This window comes from Chiloscyllium punctatum, chromosome 8, assembly GCF_047496795.1.
Source record: "Chiloscyllium punctatum isolate Juve2018m chromosome 8, sChiPun1.3, whole genome shotgun sequence".
In the NCBI taxonomy this organism is placed as follows: domain Eukaryota; kingdom Metazoa; phylum Chordata; class Chondrichthyes; order Orectolobiformes; family Hemiscylliidae; genus Chiloscyllium; species Chiloscyllium punctatum.
Window position 1 is genome coordinate 88302681 of NC_092746.1, and position 20235 is coordinate 88322915.

At 37.9% G+C, this 20235-nt stretch overlaps 2 protein-coding genes across 10 annotated transcripts in view; one reads left to right on the forward strand and one right to left on the reverse strand.

Moving 5' to 3' along the window:
• Positions 1–20235, forward strand: part of pdss1 (prenyl (decaprenyl) diphosphate synthase, subunit 1) — a 53309-nt gene that overhangs the window by 24087 nt on the left and 8987 nt on the right. For 3 of the 4 annotated variants that reach the window (XM_072576000.1, XM_072576002.1, XM_072576003.1), the window contains exons 5-11: positions 3641–3782; positions 6565–6676; positions 6761–6870; positions 8260–8340; positions 8433–8546; positions 13197–13277; positions 14671–15133. In XM_072576000.1, the coding sequence (XP_072432101.1) occupies positions 3641–3782; positions 6565–6676; positions 6761–6870; positions 8260–8340; positions 8433–8546; positions 13197–13277; positions 14671–14811 (781 nt within the window). In that variant the 3' untranslated portion in view covers positions 14812–15133. Of the gene's footprint in view, positions 1–3640; positions 3783–6564; positions 6677–6760; positions 6871–8259; positions 8341–8432; positions 8547–13196; positions 13278–14670; positions 15134–20235 lie in introns of those variants that run through there. The other variant, XM_072576001.1, reaches the window with a different exon arrangement.
• The window catches only part of abi1a (abl-interactor 1a), a 132441-nt gene continuing 127246 nt past the window's right edge, over positions 15041–20235 (reverse strand). For all 6 annotated transcript variants that reach the window (XM_072575999.1, XM_072575997.1, XM_072575995.1 and 3 more), the window contains 2 exons: positions 18477–18662; positions 15041–16594 (listed from right to left, as the gene is read on the reverse strand). In XM_072575999.1, coding sequence (XP_072432100.1) covers positions 16419–16594; positions 18477–18662 — 362 coding nt within the window. In that variant the 3' untranslated portion in view covers positions 15041–16418. The remainder of the gene's footprint in view (positions 16595–18476; positions 18663–20235) is intronic.

Below are 20235 nucleotides of genomic sequence, written 5' to 3' on the forward strand. Positions count from 1 at the left end.
TTATAGGATGAGTCCTATTCAGTTTCTGGTTCAAATGTAACGCCTAGGATGTTGAGAGTCACATAATACTATTGAATATCAAAGAGTAATGGTTATATTGTCTGTCTCTTATTAGAGATGGTTATCACCTAGCATTTGTGTAGTGTGAATGTTGCTTGTCACTTTTCAGCCCAAGCCTGGATATTGTCCAGGTTTTGCTTCATTTGGACGTGGACTCCTTCTGTATCAGGAGTCATACATAGTGCTGAACATTGTGCAATGATCAGTGAACATCCAATTTTGAACTTGTGGTAGTGTGGAGGTCATTGAAGCAACTGAAGATTGTTGGGACGAGGATATTAGCTTGAGGAGCCCCTGCACAGATAATGTTGAGCTCAAATGACTGACTGACTTCGACAACCACAACCATCTTCCTTACATGCCAGGCATGACTCCAGCCTATGGAGGCTTTTGCCTGATTCACATTGACTCCTGTTTTGCTGAAACCATTGGTACCACCCACTGTCAAATGCAGCCTGGTTGTTGAAGGCATTTGCCTCACATCTGGAATTCAGTTTTTTTGCCCATGTTTGAACCAAGGTTGTAGTGAGGTTTTAAAATATCAAATATCAATGGTCCTTACATTGACATTTGGAGTTCACCAACATGTAACATTCACTAATCTGAGAGAGAACCATTTACCATTGTTCCCTGTTCTCTTTTTTCCAATTTTATCCAAACTGACACTGACCCTCCTATTGTATGAGCTTCAGACTTGTTAGCTTGTCTTTAATATGGAACTGTGTCAAAAGTTTTCTCAAAATCCTCTTCTTCACCTCTTCAAAAATTAACTGATTAATTGGATGCGAGCATAAGAGGTACAGTTAGCAAGTTTGCAGATGACACCAAAATTGGAGGTGTAGTGGACTGCGAAGAGGGTTACCTCAGATTACAACAGGATCTGGACCAGATGGGCCAATGGGCTGAGAAGTGGCAGATGGAGTTTAATTCCAATAAATGCAAGGTGCTGCATTTTGGGAAAGCAAATCTTAGCAGGACTTATACACTTAATGGTAAGGTCCTAGGGAGTGTTGCTGAACAAAGACCTTGGAGCAATTGTCCAAATGCTCCTTGAAAGTGGAGTCGCAGGTAGATAGGATAGTGAAGAAGGTGTTTGGTATGCTTTTGTTTATTGGTCAGAGTATTGATTACAGGAGTTGGGAGGTCATGTTGTGGCTGTACAGGACATTGGTTAGGCCACTGTTGGAATATTGCGTGCAATTCTGGTCTGCTTCCTGTCGGAAAGATGTTGTGAAACTTGAAAGGGTTCAGAAAAGATATACAAGGATGTTGCCAAGGTTGAAGGATCTGAGCTACAGGGAGAGGCTGAATAGGCTGGGGTTGTTTTCCCTGGAGCGTTGGAGGCTGACGGGAGACCTTTTATAGAGGTTTACAAAATTATGAGGGGCATAGATAGGATAAATAGACAAAGTCTTTTCCCTGGGGTCGGGCAGTCCAGAACTAGAGGCCATAGGTTTAGGGTGAGAGGGGAAAGATATAAAAGACACCTAAGGGGCAACATTTTCACGCAGAAGGTGGAACGTGTATGGAATGAGCTGCCAGAGGATGTGGTGGAGGCTGGTACAATTACAACATTTAAAAGGCATTTGGATGGGTATTTGAATAGGAAGGGTTTGGAGGGATATGGGCCGGGCGCTGGCAGGTGGGACTAGATTGGGTTGGGATATCTGGTCGGCATGGACGGATTGGACCGAAGGATCTGTTTCCATGCTGTACATCTCTATGACTCTATAATCAAGCATGATCTATTTCTGCAAACCAATGCTGGCTGTTCTCAATGAACTGCAAATTGTTCAAATGTTTACTGATCCCTCCATTAATGTTTTGAAGTCCTACCACTGGTTATTAAATTAATCAATGTACAGTTACTAGTAATGTCATACTTGTCAATCTCCACCCCTCTGGCACGTCTTCTACATACAGGGAAGATTGGAAAATTATAGCAAATTCTGTTGACCTCCTCAACTTTGGAAGCTAGCCATGTGGGCTTTAAGCATTGTCCATCTTTCCCAAACATCCTTCCTATCATTTTAAACCCATTGTCTCTCTGTATTGACCAAAATTTCATCAGATTATTTCTTTCTCTTATAAAATAGTAAATTGACACTTACACACTAATGTCATCCTAAAATTAAAATCATGAAATGCCAATTTTACAGCAGTGTGTAATTGCTTATCATAGCTCCTGTTTTTGCGTGAGTGGGTTGCTGTGTTGCCAGTAACAACATTGATGTAAATTGCTCCTAACCAAGTTATTAACATACATTAATAACTTTTTTAAAAAATGTGTGACAAGAATATTTTTGCAGAACTCTGGTTACATAAGAGTGGGTTATTTAGCCTTTCAAGCCTGTTCCACCATTCAATGAGATCAAACTTAGTTATAGAGATATACAGCATGGAAACAGACTCATCGGTCCAACTCGACCATGCCTACCAGATATCCTAAATAAATCTAGCCCCATTTACAAGCATTTGGCCCCTATTCTTCAAAACCCATCCTATTCATCTAGCCATCCAGATGCCTTTTAAGTGTTGTGATTGTACTAGCCTCCACTACCAGCTCATTCCATGCACGCACCACTTGCTGTGTGGAAAAGGTTACCTGTTAGATCAAATTTAGATCTTTCCCCTCTCAACTTAAACATATGCCATCTAGCTTTGGACTCCCCCACCACTGGGAAAACACCTTGTCTATTTACACCATTCATGTTCCTGATGATTTTATCAACCTCCAGAAGGTCACCCTTCAGCCTCCGATGTTCCAGGGAAAATAGCCCCAGTCTATTCAGCCTCTTTCAAACCCTCCAACCCTGGCAACATCCTTGTAAATCCCTTCTGAACCCTTTCAAGTTTCACAACATCCTTTATATAGCAGGGAGACCAGAACAGCGCACAATATCCCAGTAGTGGCCTACCCAATGTCCTGTACAGCCACAACATGACCTCCCAACTTCTATACTCAATGCACTGACTAATAAAGTCAAGTATACCAAATGCCACCTTCACTGTCCCATCTACCTCTGACACTACTTTCAAAGAACTATGAATTTGCACTCAGCAACACTCCCTTACCATTAAGAATGCAAGTCGTGCCCTGATTTGCCTTTCCAAAATGCAGCACCTCACATTTATCTAACTTAAACTCATTGGCCCATCTGATCAAGTCCTGCTCCACTCTGAGATAACCTTCTTCGCTGTCCAGTACACCTTCAGATTCTTCAGCACTATTTTGAAGAAGGGTTCCTGGACTTGAAATGTTAACTCTGCTTCTTTCCATTCTCCAAAATTCCTATTAGAAAGAAAGTAGGTTTAGATGTAATATCTTGTTTAACATCTTGTTTTAATTTTTTTAAGTCTTTGACATTTTGAACTATTTTGAGCCAATACTTAAGTCCTAAGAAAATACAACTGAGTAGTTCTGCTGCTGCTACATTGATTGAATGCTAAATCAGGCTTTTTTAATATAAAAGTGTCATCTTCCCAAAAAGTGAAGGTTTCGATGAACTAGACTCTGTGTTGTTTCTCCCAGGGTCATATCATAGTTAATTTTTTTTTCCTTTCTATCCATTCTGTCTAGGGAGTTGTTGAGTAGCCAACACTCGATAGGCATGATCGTTGAGATGATCCATACTGCTAGCCTTGTGCATGATGATGTTATTGATGGATCAGATACTCGACGGGGTAAAATTACTGTAAATAAAATCTGGGGAGAGAGAAAGGTGAGTGTGACTGCTATAGTCATGAATAATTGGTTCATAGTCTAGACTCAACCAACAGAACTTCTGTCCATCTAATGTATTCCCCATAATATCTTAAATAAGTTACCCTTTAACTTTCTAAATTCCAAGGAATCCCATTTAATTTAGTTTTTCACAATTTAACTCTTTGGAGATTCTGGAAACTGTTGAAAAAACCATGCTATTCTCCCTCCTGTGCTGGGACACTGTACCCAGATGTGATCTATCCCATGCTTTAGTTGTCAGTCAGTTCTTCTTCTATTCTAGTCCTTCAGATAGACCTGTTATTCAGCCTGTCGACATGCCACTCACACTATTTGTACTTATCTTTTGACACTCTTAATTACCTCGAATTACCTTGCCATTACCTCTTAGGCACAGAAGTTATAGGCAACGTGCTTTCCTCCACTTCATCTGATATAAGAGCAGTGCTCTAAAGGCTTGTGATTTCAAATCAAATTGGTGGACTTTAATCATTTGATTTATTATTGTTACATGTACTGAGTGTGCAAAGTATTGTTTTGCGTGCTATCCAAGCAAATCATACCTTAACTAAGTAAATCAGGGTAATACAGAGTGCAGGATATAGTGTTACAGCTAGAGAAGGTGCAGAGAAAGATCAACTCTAATATGACAGGTCCATTCATAAGTCTGGTAACACAAGGGGAGAAGTTATTAATGAATCTGTTGGTATATGTTTTCCAGCTTCTGTATCTTCTGGCCAACGGAAGAGGGTGGGAAGAGTACAAAGGAGGTGGGCGGGGCCTTTGATTATGTTGACTGGCTTTCCTGAGGCAGCAGGAACTGTAGACTGAGTCAATGGAAAGAAAGTTTGTTTGTGTGAATGACTGGGCTGCATTCACAACTCTGTAATTTCCTGCGGTCTTGGGCAGAGTGGTTACCATATCAAGCTGTGATGCATCTGGAATAGGATGCTTTCTACGGTGCATCTCTTAAAATTGATAAGAGTCATTAGCAAGAATAAAATTGATAAGAGAACGCAACTGGTTCTAACCTTTTAGTATTTTAAGTACCTTTTTTTGTTCCCAGGTGAATAGCCTGACATTTGCCTGTATTGGAGTCAGTTATCAGTTTTTGATTATTCACTTAATCTATTCATACTGCTGTAACTTTGTCTATATTGCATGCAGTTCAGCATGCCTTTCTGCCATGGAAAAGTGAGTTGTGTGGATCTTAAGGATCACAAGTCATATCCTGCCCATATGCTTAATCTGTTCCTTAACCTTCAATCAATTTATTAACCAAGTCAATAATCTGCCTCCATACTAAGGGACTTTCATCAAATGACTTCTGGAAGTCCACTACATATATGATATAAAACATTAATTTATAGCACTCACTACCTCAAAAAAATTCACTGGACATAATGTATCTTGCAAATCCACAAGTTTTCTGTTTCAGCTGAAATTTCTTAGGTGTTATCCTTGTTATATATCGATTCTCGTAACTTCCTGATGAGTGACGTTAAGGTAACTGATCTAATTTCCTAGTTTCCACGTGAAGTGTTTTATTTCCACACAATTATCTCAGCCATGGGATGGTAGCGAAATAAAGAGAATTTGTGGAAGATCATAGGTAGAATAACAGTAATTTTCTCACCTATTTCCTCTATCTTGCTTCTATCACTCTTTAATGTTTTTTTTTGTTGCTACTATTTTATATAACTCTAATTTGCTTGACTTCCCTAATTTTGATGCCCAGTTTCCTTAGTATGCAATCCCTTTTCTAGAATTGTTAGTAGCGAATATTTAACATGTCCAACACTCGCCCCTGATGTCCACTGCTGTCAATCTCACTTAATTTCAATAAAATGTGAAGCTTCCTCACAGTGTAAGGCACACATGCTGATCCAGAAGTTTTGACGATGATGGAGAAAGGAAGTGAGATATACTTGATTGTAATAGATATGGTGATTTTTGTTCTAGGAAATAAAATGTAATTGGTAAAACTATTAGTGTTGTATCTCATTGCTTGCCTTAGTGTGACTGATTTATAATATTTGAGTTTTAATATTTTATGCACACAGGTGAACTGGTGTTAAGGATGACAATTACACTTACCAAACCCATGATCTCTACCACCTAGGACATAGACAGGAGCACATCTGGCTTCAAGTTCCCCTCTTTTCTTTTGTCCAGACCATTCTCACTTGGAACTATATTGTAATTCCTTCACTGCCTCCAACTCTGCATCCAGATCTAGAAGCTCTTTTCTAACAGCACTTTAGGGGTACCTAATCTCCAGAGACTTGTGTGGTTCATCAGCCCTTCCCAAGAATAAATAGGGATGTTCAGGGCATGCTGGGCTAGCCAGCAACAAGCACATCCTAGGAATAAATTGAATAAAACCTTTTGTATTCAAAAGGACAAACAATGTGTCTCTTTTAACCAGTGAGATTTGAAGAGTTGAAAAATGAATAGGAACAACTGAATGGGACTATATTAAGAGTGAATAAATTCAATGTCAAAGTAAATGTAGAGAATAAAATAGGGGAAAGGAGACGGGCAAAAGAAAGATGAGCAGCTTTTCTTTGCTACTTGATTTAGGACGTTACAGTTACAGCATTCCCTCAACACCTTGATAGGAATGCAAAACAAGAACTACTTGTTTGCTGAAAACACTGCTCTGGAAAACCCTTATTTCACCTAATTCAGGAACCTATCAATATGTAAAGTTGTTGCATATGTATAAATTGTTTTATCCCTGCTTCTACAGTGCATTATTCAGTGAATTTTCATTGCAGGCTATTTTGGCCGGAGACTTTGTTCTCTCTGCAGCCTCCGTGGCCCTTGCCCGTCTTGGTAACAACACTGTAGTATCCATTTTTACTCAAGCAATTGAAGACTTGGTGCGAGGTTAGTTTAAATTTGATTTGAAGGCATAAAATAGTCTTCAATGGTTGATACTTTGTGAATTAACATCTTTCCTTTCTTGTTTAGGAGAATTTATGCAGCTGGGCTCCAAAGAAAATGAGAATGAAAGATTTGGGCACTACCTTGAGAAAACATTCAAGAAGACTGCAAGCCTCATAGCAAACAGTTGTAAAGCAGTATGTACGTTCTTAAAGCAATTGGAATTATGTCTGACAAATTATTGTGGAATATAAAATACATTTTATAATACAAAATGCCTATTATGTAAGATTTTACATGTATCATTTGATTTAATGCAAGGATTGAGAGAAGGTTGTAGCCTAATTGCTACAATTAATCAGTTCAGAGGTATTTTATTTCAAAGCTACACTGTTGCTTTGTCTGACTTGAAATATTAAAAAATATTTTTAAGATTATAACAGGGATTGAATTTAAATAATTTACCTAGTATTTTTATTAATATAGCTTTTTTCTGGTTACCCATCCCTAATTGTAAGGCCCAGTTTCCTTAGTATGCAATCCCTTTTTATTTACTAGAATTGTTAATAAATGAATACAGGTGGTTTCCGCACCCCCCCCCCCCCATATCTGCAGGCGATACCTTCCAAGACCTACTGCAGACAGTAGTGAACCCTATCATTTAAATGGGACGTTACCTCCCAGGCAGATCCCAGAATGTTATAGGAAAGGGAGGTTTTATTGTATTTAATATGTCTGAACTTGCCCCTGATATTCACTGCTGTCAATCTCAGTAACTTCAATAAAAATGGTAACTTCTGGATCAGCACATGTGACTTACATTGTGAGAAAGCTTTGAGGACGGAAGCAAAAAAGCTTGATTGTAATAGAAAGTGTTTTTTTTGTTGTTTAAGGAAGTTAAACGTAATTAGTAAAACTATTAGTGTTTCTGGTTATGCCAAGTTATTTTTAAATGTACAGATTTTTGTGGGAGCACCTCAAATCACTTCCATTTAAGGTAGTATCCTAAACAAATCCACAGGTTACATTAAATCTCTAGTACCTTTTTAAGTGGCCAGGCTTCCTCAAATGATTTGAAAAGTGACTGTAGATATTCATAGCTGAACCTGAACCTCACATGAATCTAACAATGAAAAACCTGGTTTGAATATGCAATGTGTTGGACCAGTTGCAGAAATGACTGCAGCTCTGGCTTGCATCAATTAAGTCAAACTAGATTTGGAGCTGAATTGGTCTGAGAATTAAGGGTTACATGAAAAAGCCAGTCATAAACCTGTTGAATGTTGGAGCAGACATGAGGGGCTGAATGGCCTACCTCCTGTCTATTTCTTTTTATGGTCTATGATTTTTAAATTACTGCAATATTAAGTAATACCGGCTATAAAATGTTTCAGGCTGCAGATCTCACTAGAGATGATTTGCATTTAAAATAGGCAGGCAAAGCAAATCAAATTTGACATTTTAAATTGACAGGTTGGTTACTTCAGTTAAATAGTTAAAAAACAGGTCCAGATTGGAAAATTCATGGCTTTGTCAAAAACAAATCAAATGAATGTTTGCTTGTTTGTTTATTTATTTAAATAAAGGTCTCCATCCTTGGTAATTGTGACCCAGATGTCCAGGAAATTGCATACCAATATGGAAGAAATATTGGGATAGCATTTCAGGTACTGTAAAGATTATATTCAATATGTTGTGACTTTCCTGGAACAAGACAGCCTGTAGTAATGTCCATTTCTAAAACCTATATTTGTTTCAGTTGGTAGATGATGTGTTGGACTTCACCTCCTGTGCGAATCAGTTAGGAAAACCTGCTGCTGCTGACCTGAAGCTTGGATTGGCAACAGGCCCAGTGTTGTTTGCTTGCCAACAGGTAACATGAACATACATAAAGCAAATTTTATTTCACTTTTGTAGAGACCTGGCTTTAAAACTTGCTTCATTTGTGAGAATGAAGCTTGATGTGAATTTGACTGTAAAATCTTGCAGCAAATTATTCCTGCAATTTTGTAAATGGAGTTAAACCATAATTTGAAGCAGACATTAATCAGTGGTGAATTCTGTGGTGTAGGAAGAGTCTTACCATTTTTAGCATTCACATTCTGAGAATAAAATATTATCTTTAGTGGTATGCTGCCATTTTGAATCAATGCAATCCATATAACTTATACACACGCACAATTGTTAGAAAGGGAGTTTCAGGAATTTAACCCAGTGACAATGAAGAAATAGCAATTAAACTTCCAAGACAGAATAACATATGGTTTTGGTGTGAACTTGAAAATGGTGGTATTCCTATGCATGTACTATCCTTTTCAGGTGGTAGAGGTTACAAGTTTTTGAAGGATGTTTTGAAGGAGGCTTGTTAAGTTGTTGCCATGCATCTTTTAGATGGTACACATTGTTGCATGACATCAGTGGTGGAGAGAGTGCATGATGTAGAATCTCAGGATATTTCAAAATACTTCAGCCAATTAAGTACGTTTTGTTTATACACTGCACTTGCAGTGGTGTTAAATAAAAGATATCTAGTGTTCCAGACAAGAGGGCTAATTCCCTGGCTCAGCTGCAATACAGCATTAATGATTCTTTTATTTTCACCAGAGAAGGCAAATTGGACCTCTATTTCAAATCAACACTGCATGGCAGTTGTTTTAATTCACATGACGTCCTGGGATGGGATTTAAACCCACAATTGAGGTACAGCTGACACAATTGTTGTAAAATATTTCATAGCAGCTGCTATTGAAAACCAGTTATGAACAATAGATGGTAGGGATAGCTGTTTTTTGGCTGTATAAAATAACCATGTGGCCCTGAAAGCATAGCTAAATAATGCCCTCACGAATGCATGATTGTGGCTGATCCTCTATCTTAGTACCTTACACCATTAGGTAAGGACACATTGTCAAAATAATCTGGTCCATAACACCAGATTTTAGGAATATGGTTAACTTGCAAATTGCATACAATGGAGTGACTTGCTAGGCAATCAACACAGCAAAGTCAAAAATGAATGAAACGGAATGGACCACCTGATATTGAGTTAACTGTTGCTAAAGACCAGTGGTTACTATTATCCCAATATGACATGCTTTACCCAGTTAACCCTGGAAGGCTCCTTTACTAATGTCTGACACTTGCTAAAGTTAGAGGCAAAGCCATCTCAAAAGCTAATGGTTGTGGTTATTGGACGTTAACTACCTCAGTTCCACAACTTTGCTGTAGTGTTCCTCTGTGTGGTGCCCTAGTTCCAACTATCATAGACTAGACTGTTTAATCAGTGACCATCTTTCCATCATAAGGTCAAAGTGAAGATGTTTGCACAATGTTAAACACCATTTGCAACTCCTCACACTAAAGCAATCCAAATTAGCAAGACCTGGACAACATCCAGGCTTGGCCTGAAGTGGCAAGAAAGATTCATGCCACATTAGTACCAGGCAATGACCATCTCTAAAGAGTCCAAACATTTGTCCGTGACATTCAATGGTATTACCATAATTTAGGCCTTCACCATTAACATCCTAGGAGGATACCATTCACTAGCAAAAACTGAACCAGCTATAATGGCTACAGGAACAGTTGGGAGGCTGGGAATTCAAGTAACTCAATCTACGATTCCCCAAAGCCTGCTCCCCAAAGTCTGCCCACCAGTACATCCATGTCCATTAAATAGCAACTGTTTCCTCTGATTCTGCCAGACCTCCTGAGTTTCTCTAGCATTGTTTTTATATTTTTGTGGACAAAGTACTCCACATAATACCACTGACAGTGTAGCACTGAATTCCATCTACAAGATACACCACATCAAATCTCTTTGAAAGAAGTTTACAAATCAGTAGCCTCTACCACCTAGAATATGCAGCAGATTGTATTTCTCATTACCACCACCAATGGTTTCATCCCCAAGGCACACCATCCTGGCTTGAACTTCTAACCATGTGCCTTCACTGTCAGTGGGTCAAAGTCCTGGAACTCCCTTCTTGCCATTACCATGGTGTGTATGTAGACCATTAGTGCAGTACAGACCCTTCATGTTGTGCTGACCTGTGAAACCAATCTGAAGCCAGTCTAACCTACCATTTTCATCCATGTTTATCCAATGATCATTTAACTGCCTTTAAAGTTGGCAAGTCTACTACTGTTGCAGGCAGGGTGTTCTGCACCCCTACTACAGAGTAAAGAAACTGCCCGTGGCTTCTGTCCTATATCTACTAAACGTCAATTTAAATTTGTCCCCTCATGCGAGTCATCACTATCCAACCCTCTGATTATCTTTGTCTCAATTAAGTCACCTCTCTACCTCCTTGTAACAAAAACACCCTCATTTTAAAGCTATGTCCCCTCATGCTAGCCAGAGGAAAAAGGTTCTCACTGTCCACCCTATCTAATCCTGATTATCTTGTCAATTAAGTCACCTCTCAACCTTCTTTAACGAAAATAGTTTCATGTACCTCAGCCTTTCCTTAAGACTTTCCCTGTATACCCAGACAACACCCTCTTAAATCTCCTCTGAACCCTTTCCAAAGCTTCCACATCCTTCGTATAATATAGCAACCAGAACTGTATGGAATACACCAGTTTTGTATAGCTGCAACATTGACGTCATAGCTCCAAAACTCAATCCCCCTACCAATAAAAGCTAACACACCGTATGCCTTCTTAACAACCCTATCAACCTGGATGGCAACTTTCAGGGATCTATGTACATGACACAGATCTCTGCTTATCGACACTACCAAGAATCTCACCATTAGCCCAGTAATCTGCATTCCTGTTGCTCCTTCCAAAGTGAATCACCTCACTTTTCCTCATTAAATTCCATTTGCCACCTCAGCCCAGCTCTGCAGCTTATCTATGTCCCTCTGTAACCTGCAACATCCTTCAGCAATATCCACAACTTCACCAACCTTAGTGTTATCTGCAATTTTACTAACCCATCTTTGTACACCCTTATCCAGGTCATTTATAAAAGAGAAACAACAGTAGCCCCAAAACCGATCCTTGTGGTACACCACTAGTAACTGAACAACATTTCCCATCAACCACCACCCCGTATCTTTCAGATAGCCACTGTCTGATCCAAACAACTAAAATTACCCTCAATCCTATGCCTCCATATTTTGTACAATAGCCTACTGCTGGTAATCTTGTCAAACCACCATTTTACCCTCATCCACCCGTTTGGTCACCATGTCTAAGGTATGCAAGGCACGACCTACCCTTAACAAAAGCGTGTTGACTATCCTTTTTCTTCTTTCCTCTCTAGATGATAAATCCTCTTAATCTTTTCCAACACTTCATCCACAACCGAAGGCAGGCCCACTGCTCTCTAATTACCAGAGTTGTCTCTACTCTCCTTGAGAAAGGGGACAACATTTGCTATCCTCCTGTCTTCTAGCACTATTCTTATTGACAATGACATTATTAAGATCAGAGCCAAAGGTTCTGCAATCTCCTCCCTGGCTTCCCAGAGAAGCTCCTTTATTAGAATGTTTATAAACCCCTATGAGCCTCTCACTTGGGTATTAAATAATTTGTGATCTTGCAAACTGGAATAATCCTCAACCATCCTAAATATTAATGATATGTTCTTGTGAAATGTCAAAAGGTAATATCTGGTACTGAAACTTATGGGGAATCTAGAAAAAGTAGAAGTAAACTAATGAAATCAAGCACTTGCTTCATACAAAGTGGTGAAAACCTGGAGTACTCAACTCATGATGAAATCCTCATGGATGCAGATGAATAATGGAATTAGTGTGCAGATCAGCCACAGTGGCAAAGAATGGTTTTCTCCAGTTTGATGTTAAAAATCTCCCCTTTGCAGGCTTCTCATGCACAATTAGAATAGTTAATGAATGAAACTTGAGTCAAATCACTAAAGATCACATCTACTTTAAGGAATTTGATGTGCAATTTATATTCAGAAAAACAATGCACAACTAATCTTGGTTTAAAAATCAGCAAGCCTTAACCTCATGAACATATTTCAAGCTGAGGAATGGATCTAATCTGGCGACTGAAGCATTATTGCAACAGGCATTGAAGATCTGCTGTATCATTGCAGTGTTCTTTTCACCAGTAACTTAATTAGCAATTCTGAAAGTTTCACAATTTGTGCAAACTCCTTCTTCAAAAATTCAGTACCCTCCATCTGCTATCATAGCAACACTACTTACCAGAGCCAAAAAGTGCAGTACTGAACAGACAGCCAGCCAGGCAGCAGAGGAACAGGAGAGTACGCGTTTCAAGCATAAGCATTCCTGAAGAAGAGCTTATGCTCAAAACGTCGACTCTACTGCTCCTCAGATGTTGCCTGACTGGCTGTGTTTTTCCAGCACCACACCTTTTGACTGATCTCCAGCATCTGCAGTCCTTACTTTCTCCTTACCAGGGCCAATCAGAGTTCAGTGCTACAGTGCAATTTAAGGAAATGCAAATGTATGAACTTGTGTTTATAAGGCACCAATACATGTGAAGAAAAGTGCTTAAGTGTTGCACTTTTTTCTCCCCCAAGTTTCCTGAATTACATACCCTAATTATGAGACGCTTCAGTGTGGATGGTGATGTAGATCAAGCATGGCAATATGTACAACAGGTAAGGAAGTACAAAATATTAAGCATATAAATTGGGACTTGTCATTGTACAGTGTAAACAAATAAAAGTATGGCATGAACATTTCTCACAGAAGGAAGGAACTCATTATGGAGACCCCAGAATGAATCAAAGATTCATGATTTATTACAGAATACCACAACTATATCATATTGTTACTAAAATATTAAAGTGGCCTCTTTAAACTTTCTCAGCATCTCATCCCAGGTTTCAAAGTCTCCACTGTTGTATATACTTTAAGATAGTGTTAGAATTAGTTAGGTACTAGATGCTGGAACCATAAATGAATGGCTTTCATACATCGGGGGTTTCTCTCCAGTATAAAATCAGACAGTCTTGAGTGTATCACTTTTAATGCCCTTCTGCCTTTACTTTGAGCCAAGGTTAATTCATTCCTTGATGGTAATAGAAGAGAATGATAGGCATGAGGTTAGTCTTGAAGTGATGGCCATAGTGCCTCCAATATTCAGTTAACATGCTCTGTTTTCAAAATCTATTCCATTTACTTCAGCAATGGTACATGTTGCATATAAATCTTGTCAAAATGTGAAGGGTAGTACAGCAGTCACTTTTATCACTACTGCTATCCAAAATAAGTAGATTAGTGAGTTAAGTTGGTTTTCATAACTGACAGCCAAAGGACCTAACCTGATGCAGACTTAGTCTCATAACTGCCAGACTCAGCAACTCTTGGTAATGGACATTGATTGGGAACTTCATTATGCCCTTTCCAACTTCACTGTTGCTTTTAATTGTCACAGCACTAATTCAGTTCAGGAAGGGATGGGTATGACATTTCCCTTCCCATGTTTGAAATTTCATGAGAGATCATAAAGTCTAGAATCTAAGTTGAAGGGTACCAAGCAACTGTAACTGTATTCCACAGTGCTGCCACTTGTATCTGGAACAGTCTTAGTATTAGGCTGTGCTTGACTAGTTTGTGGGATAATTCTCCCAATTCTGGCACAAACTTCCAAATGTTAGTGAGCATGATAAAGTCTACAAGCTGCATACTGTAGTTTCTTAACCCATCAAATTTGTAACTGAGTGGCTTGAGCCATTTCACACAACCGTTTAAGTCACCACATTGCGGTGTTTGAAGTTACATGTCAGGTAAACCAGGTGAGGACAGAATAGTTCCTTCCAGGAGAGTATTTAGTCAACCATAAATGACTGATTATGTAGCTAAGCTTAAATAGGATTCCTGTAAATTTAACATTACACCAACTTGAGTGCCTCCCTTTAAATTTGGCTACAGGATAAAGTAAAATTAACTTTACTGCAGACAGGAAATGGTAGCTACATACCAATTTTTTTTTAAAAAACAAGCAGGTGGTAATTCAATTTGACTGCTAACTAAATTGTTTTCATTTAGAGTGACGGTGTTCAGCAAACGTGCTATCTTGCTCATCAATACAGTCAAGAAGCTGTTCGACACATTTCTATGCTGCGTCCTTCACCAGAGAGAGATGCCTTGATTCAACTTGCAGAAATTGTATTAACTCGAAACAAGTGAGAGTTAAGTTCGCTTCACTCCTGTGAGACAGACTAAAAACACATGTTGAACCTGTATCTAGAATTCCAAGTTAAGCCAGGAAAATCAGTGGGAATTGTTTACATTTCGAACTAACCATGTACATAAAGCCTAATACATGGGGCCTTTGTCTTTAATGAATCTGATCCAAACATTGACCTTGTGACCATTAACTCCATTTGCAAAAAACCTTGATTAGTGCCAGTGAGAATTTTTTATATACTGAGAATGATTTATTATAAAAGGCTGTACATACAATTGTAACAGGTTATATACAAATTAAAGGAATGCATTTTCAGTTTAAGTTTGAAGAGAATGAAAGTTCACAATGTTAAAGCTTCTTACAATCATAAGGCAGAAGTTAATAAGAAAACCTCAGATTATGTAATGTTTGGCCCCCACAATGTCCTTTCAAGAGTGGACATCTTTTTAAAGCAAATAAATTTAACTAATTTTATTTGTACATAACTTTTGCTAAATCAGACTAGAGCACTGCTTCTAGAATAAGATTAGAAAATTGTGGTGCAAGAAATTTTAGCACTTCTCCACAAAAAAAAAAGGACGCTGCTTTATTGCCATCCTTATCCCCTTTAGCAACAGGGCACAATGTGCCCCTTTTTCTCTATTTTAATAGCAAATTAATTTACAAAATAAGATTCTTGGTTTCTTATTAGCCTCAACACTTGAAGCATGAAGAATTGCAAAGAACAATTAAACAGAACATAGGAGAAACACAGCTGAACACTGATTTTCTGATTGGGGACAAAAACTGTAGCTTGAAATACACTGAGAATTTAGTAATAACCCCTTCAAACAAATTATACTTTTATCTTCCAAAGCAAATAGCAAAGCATAGTTGATCAGGCCTGAGGCACAAGATGTATCGGAAGTAAAATCTGTCCTAGAAACTGACTTTGTACAGTAGAATTGCCTGAATCTAGTTTAGAACATAACTAATAAGATGTTAAATGGTTAACATTCTAAAAAGGTTAGTAAGTTATTCAGTAAGATTTACCAGGACTATATAAAGCCAATGATCCAGACAATTTCCACTGTACAAATGAACTGACAAACTCCACTTTGGTTCACTTTGACTACAGATGGATTTTCCCCATTATGTAAATTTTATCCATATAAAATGTTTAACCTGGAGTACAAATCAACAACATGTACTTTGATTAGAAGATACCCAAGCCTCATCCACAAATGTTCTTTATAGACTCATGTGACAGTTCATGATTACAATTGAGGTGCTCACAGATTAACTGAAAATTACAACATATTGGAAGCATTTTAGGTTAAAAATTATTTGACTACAATACAGAAATTTGTGTACTTTTATGCATGCTATCAACAAGCACTAGTTGTATTTTAGGAATGACCGTAAGTCTTAAGAAAATTTGACTAGCACTTGCACCTTAGTTTGAACATTGTTGAATTTTCAGTCTAATTCAGTGTCAGTTTCCACGCTGAACTGAAAAGTAATGGCACCTTTTGAAAAACCTTAATCCTCCCCAAATCAAGCCACACCCCAAAATTCTTAGACTGGCCAATGATTAAACAAAGCTTGAAAATGCCACTTGTTTGCTTCAATCTGTATAGTGCATGATAGGTTCCACATAATTTCCAGGAAACAAACCAGTAATTCCATTGATGACCCCTTCATACCAGCCATCATCATTCTTCTTTATCACATAAATGATTGACCCCTCCATGAAGGACAACTCATCATCCTTATCCTTTGAATAATCATATATTGCCACAACTGTTGAAGAAAGCATAGGAAGAATAAGAACAAATTAACAAACATACAACCTTACAACACAAATCTTAAATAGCAATGCAATTAGAACTGCTTGACTAGATTTAAAGGCTTATCAGAATACAAAACAACCCTTAAATTTGAATTAGTTGAAGCAATAGACTCTGGTTTACAACCAAAATGAGCTGTTAAAAGAAAAGATGCAAGATAAATAATAATTCCTGCTATTGAATGCAAAATGAATAATAACAATTGTTAATTCTTTGGTGGTAGAGTCACAAGAAGCCAAATAATACTATCTTCTGGGGTAAGTACTAGAGAAAATTGGCAGGTCTAGCAGCTAACAGAGTCCAACATAACCTTGTGTTCTGAACTCAAGGCTAACTCTTTGCAGACACGACAAGACCAGCTGCATTTCACCAGCACTTTACTTTTATTTCGATCTCCTGCATCTACAATTCTCACTCATCTGGAATATTTTGTAATATTCTAAGGGGTGCATAGCTAACTGCTAAGACTATTCTGCAGCAAATTGCATAAACTGTTGCAGACAGCTGAGTTTTGGATGAGTAGCTAGCTCAGTTTCCTCTCTAATATGGTCTTTATTCTCAAAAAGGCTGCGGTGATTTTTATTTTCAGCTTAAGTGAAGTCTCAAGAGTGTGCTTGGACTGATTTCTTTGACATTCATAAGAGCACACCAGACCCAAACTCTTCAGGTGACCGACTTTGGTAAGCAAGTATTGAGCACTCCAACCTCAACTAGCCCAACCAATTTTGTGACTATTGATAAGATGTGGATTTTCAACCTGACAACTCAGGTACAGGTATTTTGTCCTGCCATCTAACCTTCAGAAACTTCTAAGCCAAACCAAGTGAAATTGTTTGAGTTTCGCAGATTGCACTTCAGCTTCATGCTCTGGTCCAATATGCACAAAGCAGAGCACAAGAATTGTGTGTTGGTTAGGCAAATTTACTTTAGCTCCAACTATGACTGCTTAAATATAGCCCTACTTGCATCAGATTAGAAAAAGGCAGAAGGATGAATTACTGGTTGTTCAGTTATAACATTTGTTTCATTAGCACAAATCTGCTATAACACGACTGCCAAACTGGGGACACTTTCTAAAGCACAACTTTTAAAATGTGTGTTGGCTGTAACGCGATTACATTAGAAACAGCACTTAGAAAAATTGCACTTTGCCAACACTATAACATGGGGTTGCACAAGAATACAACCATAGTGTTAAAGAAGAACTACTTGTAATAAGACTTTAAAGCCAAAGTACTCTGTAAAGCTGTTATTCACTCAGGCTACACAGAAAATCTGCCTGTTCTTTCTGACTTGAACAGTCTGAAGTCATGGAGAATTCCGAAGAATTGCATGTTCCAGTTATATTTCAAAGGTGATACACGTCTTAGGTTAATAGTGTTTTAAAAATTATAATGCAAAAAGTCAATCAAGCATCACGTTTATGTTAATGCTCTATCTTCAACTGGAGCCATGAGGTTTAATTCCAGTTCCCTGTGCCAGAACTTTTAATTTCCTGATCAAACATATAGTGAATGCTGTTTTAATAATCGCCACCACCACTTCAAAATGTGTGCTCAAGCATGACACTACTTAAATGATCCTTTATGACAAAAATTAATGAAGCCCTTCTACTACACACAAACATTTGCTTTTTTTAAAACTTTAATTCATTGAATGACATTTTGTTAATGAGTAGAAACCGTCACCACACACATTAAATAGATAGATCAAGATAATGCAAGTTCTCTCTGAAAACTGTCATCTGGAGACGAGTTATTTCAAAAGGTCAGCTATAAATCAAAAGACCTTCCAAAAAATATTTTTCTTCTTTTCAAAAGTAACCAACAGTTTACCTTTTTCAAGATAAATCTTTGGTGCCCAGTGAGGGTCTGAATCAGCATAAGGGTCATTGTATTGCACGACTGCTGCTTCTTCATCTTCATAGTCCACAGGTGGTGGGGGAGGAGGAGGAGGGGATTCATCAAACATAGGTAAATCATCTGGTGGTGGTGGTGGTGGTGGAGTTGGACTATCGGCAACTGGAACAGTTTGCAAGTTTATTAGCATAATCAAGAACACAATAAGCAGGTTTCATATTATACATATTGAATAAATTAATTTCACATGCATTTGTACTGCAGGCCTTTAAAGAAACCATGCATGTAGGCAGAATATGGAGAAGTTTCAGACCATGCTGAGCCACGTTAGTCAATATCTATGAGATGTAATAAAATGTGCACAAAGATGCTTCTATATCCAACTACCTCAGTTAAATATAAATGGAGCATCCCTAATCCGAGGTAATAATTGGATGCATCTTCAATGATCAGTAAACTAAAAATATCTTGTTTGATAATTGATTAAATTTCAAGTAATCCTGTATGAATGAAGGTAAAGCTGCACAATGTCATTTCAATTAGCTTTTGAAAGTAGTGACTACAGCGTTCACAATAACATTTTTGTTTTAATGTAGATGGGTACAAAAAAGTTCAATTTAGATAATTTAAAGAAAAAAGTGTAGTTCTGTAATGAAAAAAAAGTAAAGACCCATTGCACTTTTTATTCACTATGAAAGGAAATGTACATGTGCACAATTAGAATTTAAAAATGGTCATTGACAGAAATCCTAAAACGTTGAGCAAAATCCTTACTTTTTTTTAAAAAAGAAAACTGGTAGATTTTTCTGGAGGTGTTGGAAATAGAAAATCTTGCACCTAATTCGCATGATGCAAGTCTGGGAATCTTCAAACAAACTGCATTCAAATGCAGTGCTCAAACAGTAATTCCAAATCTGCTCATTTATTTTAGCATATCACTGAGTAAAAGAATGTCTTACCCATTTGAATGAAGCTCAATAATCACTATGTACAATGAATATTGTCCAGCAGGTGGCAACTTTGCATTCCCTAGATTTTAATACTTTCAGGGGACTGAAAGCATTTTCATAACTTTATACTGATAATACCTTAAAATTATTTGTACAAATGCAGAAACTATATAGCAAGATCAAGAGGGTTGTGTTAATTCACATTTCTAAAACATGCACTGAAATGACAACTGCAACAGCTTCCACTAAAGTCTGTTATTTGACATGCAATATGCAGAACAGGCCACATGCAAGCAGGTTCTAACTTACTAAACTCAGCTTTCTGAGGGGAAAGAATGGTGGTAAGATTTTAACCTGCTCTTAAAGGCCAGTTTTTAAAAAAATATAACAACTGCATATCAACTTGTCAATATTCTATCGGGGCTAATATTGAAATATATTTAAATAAATAGGTATTAAATCGGACTTATGCAAATAATACAGGTAGACAACCTTTTATCCAAAATCTGAAAAGCTCCAAAATCTGAACATTTTTGTGAAGTTTTTATCTCATAAATAAGATTGTTTGGTGTGCAAACTGTTAACCCAACTCCACACCCACTCGATGCCTGTCACTTGGATGAGACTGGGTGAGCGTAGCCCAGCACTGGCAGGCCTCAGTTCTCTCTCAGGGCCTGTAGTACTCAAGAGTCTGCTGTAAGATCTTTTTTAAATTTCACAGTCACTCATTTATTCCGAATCCTGAAAAGCAGCTGGTCCCGAGCATTTTGGAAAAGGATTGTGTA